Below are 6,281 nucleotides of genomic sequence, written 5' to 3'. Positions count from 1 at the left end.
CCTGGAGCCATCCTGCCTCAGTGAGCAGGGCTGGCAGGTAGAGCCAGATGTCTGCAGCCTTCAAGGCTCTGGTCGAAGGATGAGTGTGGCCATGGCAGAAGCCCTGTTCAGGCTCACAATACTCCTCATGTTTGAGCACACCCTCTCTCCCTAGGCATCAGACCACGGGGAGAGAACAGAGGTGGAATTCACCCATCGGAGGTGAGGACAGGGTCAAGTTTAGAGGGACCCAGGCTCCCACCCTCTGGCTGACCCTCTCTACCCTAGGCGATGGGTGACAAAGGCCATTTCCTCGTGTGAAGCCACTGAGAACCCTGGGGACCATATAGCACTGGCCAACTGTGATGCATTCCCCTTGGTCTCCAGGGAGCCCCAGGGAGCTGGCTGGGGGCCCTGGACTGGAACTGAGAGAGCTGGCCCAATTCTGCCACATGCCAGTCCTGTAGCCTTGGCCCTGCTCTTAGCCATCTACACGCCAATTGCCCAGATGCCACCCTGGGATAGCATCCTCCATGCTTTCACCAAAGGGTGCTATTTGGGATAATATTCAAGGTTATGGAGTAGAAGTGCTGTGTTTTCTGACACATTCTCCCTAGTTTGGAGTCACTCTGACTACTTGTTTCTTTCCTTGTCTCTGCTCAGGTCCATGTGGACCTTGTGCATTGGTCATTGATGCATTGGTACTGAAGGATTCGGTCCATCCCCCATCCAGCCTGCCCACTGGGGGCACCCCTGATGCTCACTCCTCACCACCTGCAACACCTGGTGCCCACTGGTGACACATTGGGTGTGGTCCCCAACGCTCATCCTGAATCCATTATCCTCACAGAGCCACACAAGCATGGAGGGTCCAAGTAACATTTCTCTCCCATGTGAGACAAGGAGATAAACTCATCACCCACCCCAAGTGTAGACATCTCTAACCCCCTGCAAAGTCCTGTATTGTGGGCCAACTCCTTCCCACACATCACTAGTCAGAGGGCAACTGCAAGAACGTTCTCATAGCAGTGGTGATATGGTTGGATCGAGATCAGTAGCCTCTAGAGCGGTACAGTTTGCAGTGAGGTGATGCTAAGAGGAGGGCTCCATCAAGAAGCTCCAGTACTCATGAACCTGAATCCCAGTAACACCAGAGTTGGACCATTCACCACAGTAGCTGATCCTGTTACAGGCAAACAGGCATCTGCACATGAAGTTAGAAGGTTCTATCACCTGTCTCAGAGCTGATACCAAGAAGGCTAAACATTATAAAGGAAGCAACAGAGTTGAAAGGTGAGTGAACCAGTCTACTTCCACAGGGTCTGTAAACCCCTCTACCCGATATAGAATGTGGATTTTTGAAATAATAATCTGATAATCACTAAAATAAACTGTTAATTATAAAGGTATTTTCAGCCCAAGATTAAATTATAGGTGATGGGACACTGGGTGCATCAGCTTCGTGGGCACTGGAGGAGCCTTTACTTTGGCAGGGGTGGGGGTGGTGGCAGCCACAGCCTGAGGATCAAACACATACCCTGCCTGTGTATGTAAATACAGTCTCACTGGAAGACAACACTGTAATATGTATTCATATTTTCTATGGAGCTTTCAAACCCACACTGAGGAGATGAGAACAAGACTGATGGCCCACAAAGGCCAATACAGTTGAACTCTTTTTGCAGAAATTGTCTGCTAAATCTGCACCCAGGAGTTGCAGGCAGAGTCTCATAGCATTTGGTACAGCAGTGCCACTCAAAATTCAATTGTCTGTGGGTCTCCTGGGATTTCATGAAAATGCAGCCCCCTTATGCAAAGGTGGGGAGACACTGATGGAACATTTCTGAGGCTCCAGGACTTGCTGCTATTGATGGCAGCTGGACCACTTTGTGGGTGGAGGCTACAGATGCTCCCATATCCTCACAGCTGTGTGGACCACGGAATGGGTGTGAGCAAGCCCCCCAAGACAGGGGCCTCATGTGTCCTGAGGGCCTGAGTGCCTGTCTGCGTCCATTCTGCACTTCGGGTTTTCTGCCGGGTCATAGTCATTGAACCTCTAGGGAGCAGGTCATTCCTCATGAGCCCCAAGGCAAGCTCAGAGATACCTGTACTTCCAGGTTGGGCCACCGGGAGATGACTCCAGAGGTCTGAGAGGGAGGGGAACCATCACCATAGGCCTGCTCGACTGCCCTGTTAGGATGAGCCCTTCACGTGCCCAGCCCCTCTATCTGCAACCATGCTGCGCAAGCTTCTTGAAATGCTAATGTTTAATGATTTTTCTACATGAAGAAAATGAGCTGGAGGGATTTTCACAATGCCCAGATATGAGACACGAAATATCTGCAAATAAAGAGAACACAACTTGGAGCTGCTCAGCCACTGAAGGGAGACCTACAGAACATCACTGGTGTCCAGGAGACGAACAACCAGAGCCAGGTGTGCTGACATTTCATCAGTGGGAACCATCCAAGCAGGTGTTTCTTTTTAATATTTTTCTAGTATTTTTTTTGACACAGAGGGAGAGACCACAAGCAGGGGGGGAGTGGCAGGCAGAGAGAGAGGGAGAAGGAGACTCCCCACTGAGCAGGGATACTGATGCAGGACTCGATCCCAGGACCCTGGGATCATGACCTGAGCCAAAGGCAGATGCTTAACCAACTGAGCCACGCAAGTGTCCCTCTAAGCAGGTCTTGTTCCAGAGTTCGAACATTGTGTTCCAGGGCTCAGTGCTGATGATGAAGAAGCAGGTGATGATCTGAGGGTAAGCACAGGGATGTAAGGTGGGTGGAGAATGGTTAGAAACAGTGGCTCCTGCTTTAAACACAGCACACATCCCAACCACCCGTACTGGGGTGAGCAGCTGGGGATGCAGGCTGTGGTCCTCAGCCACAGCCCCACCTGAGCCCTGGTTGTTCTGAGCTCAGGACCTTGTCCTGACCTCAGGGGCTCCTGTACCATATTCTCATCCTTAGCCCTGTGGTCTCCAGGAAAACACTCAGGCTGAACCAGTGTGACCTATGATCCTACCATAGCATTGGGGTGCTCTCTACTAGGGGGTGCTATTTCAGAGGAGCCCTTCACCCTAGGGGGGGTTAGTCTCAGAGCTGGGGTTCACCTTAACCATTCTCCCTGATGCAGCAGCTGATAGTCCATGGAATCTGGTCAGGGCATGGGAAGGGGGGCGATGGTCCCCTCCTCAATCCCTACCCCACAGGCTCTTTTCTCAGGGGGACCTGAGAAAGCCAGTCTGGCAAAGGCCATGTTGCCCATCTCAATATTTCCCCCCTGAATTCTGTGGGGAAGGCACATCAATAAAGACAAGAGAAGGGACATCCTATGGCTTTCCCAGGAGACATGGACCTGTGTGGCCAAGAGCAATCTGTCATCACTGGCCTCTCAAGGGCAGGCAACTGGAATGGGGTGAGTGGGCAGAGGTAGTTCCCAGATTGGCCAGGGGGCTACGGGTGGACCCTGAGGATGGCCTGTCCAGCTGGGCTCCTATTGCAGCATCAGTGGTGGGGAGAGCAGTGCCTGCAGCTCCCTCACTCGCCTGTGTCCCTAGGAATGGCACTGTCATCTGCTTCACCTCCACGTCTGTCCCAAGCTGCATCCTCAGCTGTGTGACCCCAGGGTTCTGCTGTGTGTCTTACATTGTTCTGCCCTGAACTTGCTTGAAAGGGACAGTTGTCAATGTCTTCATCAAATTTCCCACATCTTGTTCTTCTAAGCTGCAACTCCATGGAGAATGCCATTGTGTTCTTCTCCATCAACTGTAACAGACATCGACATTAACGTGAGAATCTGCCTCCTGGTTCCCCTGCACAGCTGCCAGTGTAGACCCATGCAGTGTGCGGAGAGCCCCGAACACTCCTCCACATAGGGAGTTGCCTCTGGGCCTGGATCAGCTTGCTGGGGGTAAAGCTAAGCTTGGGGAATTCAAACAAAGAGGCCTGTGTTTGCTGTGAGACCTGGGGTAGACGCAGGTCTGGTCACACACCATTTATACATCGCACCCTGCATCCCCATGTCCCCAGATGCTCCAGGGAGACCCAGCCTGACTTCTAGCATGCTTCTGAAGCTACAACAACACTCTAGGGGTCAGGTGCCTGGGAGGGTGTTGGCTCTGCAAGATTCTGCTGAGTAATGTCAGCTCCAGAGTAGGAGACTCATGTACCACTCCAGCCTCACAACTTTCACTTGCTTGACAACAGGAAATACATCTGCAGTGCTGTGAACACTCGTGTGAGCCCGAGAGTGCCCACTTTCACACACAACCCTTATTTCCCCCAACTATGGCTTCCAGATACCTCTTGCCCTATTACAAAGTGAAGCTGGAATTTTCTGTATTCCTTTTAACTCTTCTCTGCTCAATTCTTTCCATTCCTTACTCACCCCCCACTCCGCACTTAATTACTCCCAATACCCTAACTCAATGTGAGTGCAGATCTAGGGATCCCAGAAGTCCAATCTGCAAGAGCTCCGGTAGCAGAACCAGACGGGACCTGGCACAGCAGGAGGCTGGAGCTCTGTGCAGGGTGGAGCTCCCACTGTCCTTCCCTCAGGCTCTCGGAGCAAAGGGCCAGAGGGAGAGAGGAATGTCCTGGGCCCTAACATGTGTACACACACACACATGCTTACACACACATAATACACACACTCAGTGACACACTCATGCTACTCACACCCACACCTACACACACAGTCACACAAAGGGACACACACACTCACTCAAAAACTCATACTTACCCATATTCACACTCTCACATACTCACTAAAACACTCACACCCACACCTACACCTGACACACATACACACATGACCATACATGCTCCTGCGGCAGCCCACATGAAAACAACCTTCCTAGCTGCAATCTGTAGACACTCCATTACAAGGACACTGCCCTAGGATTGAGAACCATGGTCTGGGAAGAGTATAGAATAGCATCCATCCCCATAGGTGGAGACCACAGGGAGGAGCCCAGAGAAGAGGCCCGGAGGTCACAGAGGCTGCTCTGGATGAGGGAGAATCCTTACTGCCCTGATCCTCAGGCCCTTCTCCCTCCCTTTCTCTCGGTATCTGTTCTCTGTTTCTGTTTGCATTTGTTTTACTAGATTATTTCCTCAAACCCTCTCCTCTGACATTTTCTCAATCTAGCTCCTCCTCCTCCTTTCTGTCTTGTTCTTTTCCTTATTCAGGATCTTTAGCATCTCATAGTCTGTATTTTGATCATCAATAAGTAACTTCATCAAATGATGAAAATTAGAACATCCTACCTGCAGTAGACATTGACCTGGGTATTTAAAATTTCAAATTCTTTCATAAAACTGAAACTAACTGTATAGTTTGTATTTTTGCTCTATTTTATGGACTTCAGAACAAGATCCCTAGAGAGGACCCCCCCACTCCTGACCCTGACTTCATAGCAAGTGCAGATTATTAGGCCAGGGTGTGGTACCTACCAGCTCCCTCCTGGAATTCAGGATGCGCACCAGCCTGTAGGCCTTCGTGTCATTGCTCTGCAAGTTGAATATGTGTAAGGCATACTCCACAGTAGCAAGGAAGTAGCTCTGCATGGCTTTTTGGTTATCACTCTCTGCTTCCTCTTCGAATCTTGACCCATGAGTCACCCAGAACTGGGAACCTAAGAGAAGCAGAAGCAAGGCCCAGGGCAGAGGCTGCTCACCCTGCCAGTGTGGCATGACTATGGATATCTGGGAACCCAGGGGCTTTGCCCTTCTAGCTCAAGCTCCCTCCAAGCCTCCCTGGGCATTGGTCCAGTATAATAGTTTCAGAACAACTCCTCCTCTGGATATCCTCCCTGCTATCATACTCCCTTCCCACACGTCACCCTGCCTCCCCATTCCAAGCTGCATAATTGCCTCCTATCCAGAGACAGGAACAAGCCCAGGCAGGGTGGGTTGGAAAGAACCAGCAATGGGAGGGAGGGGTCCCCTGTAGCTGAGTCCCTGCCACAACATCCCTCTCAGCTCCTCGCTGGGCAGAGATATTATTTGGATGCCCCGGAATCAGAGGCTGAAACAAGGACACAAGAGCAAGTGGTAGAAGTGGAAGGTGACCCCAGGACATAGCAGTAGGGGGAGGGCCACTGAGATAAGGACAGAGCCAAAAAGGACAAGTGATCAAGAGCCAAATCTGGGGGAGACAGAGGCAACCTGCACAGAGAAAATGGGTTTCTTTGGAAGAAAGAAGCACTGAGGCCTTGATGACTACAAGTGTCCGTGTCCCCCTCAGCTCCCCAGCCCCCCTTGAGTAGTAGAGCAGAGAAGGCTCACTGGTTCCTG

General features: G+C 51.2%; 1 protein-coding gene across 1 annotated transcript; it reads right to left on the bottom strand.

Annotated features, from left to right (window-relative positions):
* Positions 1 to 2,228: 2,228 nt before the first annotated feature.
* On the bottom strand, positions 2,229 to 5,745 carry LOC112828131 (cystatin-9-like). The gene is made up of 3 exons (XM_025876998.2): positions 5,439 to 5,745; positions 3,630 to 3,749; positions 2,229 to 2,734 (listed from the first exon to the last, which is right to left on the bottom strand). The coding sequence occupies exons 1-3, from the start codon at positions 5,676 to 5,678 to the stop codon at positions 2,630 to 2,632; spliced, it is 465 nt and encodes a 154-aa protein (XP_025732783.1). The 5' UTR covers positions 5,679 to 5,745; the 3' UTR covers positions 2,229 to 2,629.
* Positions 5,746 to 6,281: the final 536 nt, after the last annotated feature.

The sequence above is a fragment of the Callorhinus ursinus genome, unplaced genomic scaffold, assembly GCF_003265705.2.
Source record: "Callorhinus ursinus isolate GAN/ISIS: 27379988/994484 unplaced genomic scaffold, GSC_fseal_2.0 scaffold29, whole genome shotgun sequence".
Lineage (NCBI taxonomy): Eukaryota > Metazoa > Chordata > Mammalia > Carnivora > Otariidae > Callorhinus > Callorhinus ursinus.
The sequence above is the reverse complement of the archived record's forward strand: the minus strand, read 5'-3'. Positions and strand labels throughout refer to the sequence as shown.

Bases quoted from the DNA above. Each gene is read 5' to 3' on its own strand.
- LOC112828131 (XM_025876998.2), bottom strand. From the start codon at position 5,678: ATGCCACACTGGCAGGGTGAGCAGCCTCTGCCCTGGGCCTTGCTTCTG. The intron at 3,750-5,438 runs GTAGGTACCACA...TGTCTGTTACAG, and splicing joins TGAATTCCAGGAGGGAGCTG to TTGATGGAGAAGAACACAAT. The intron at 2,735-3,629 runs GTAAGACACACA...GCTTACCCTCAG, and splicing joins CAAGTTCAGGGCAGAACAAT to ATCATCACCTGCTTCTTCAT.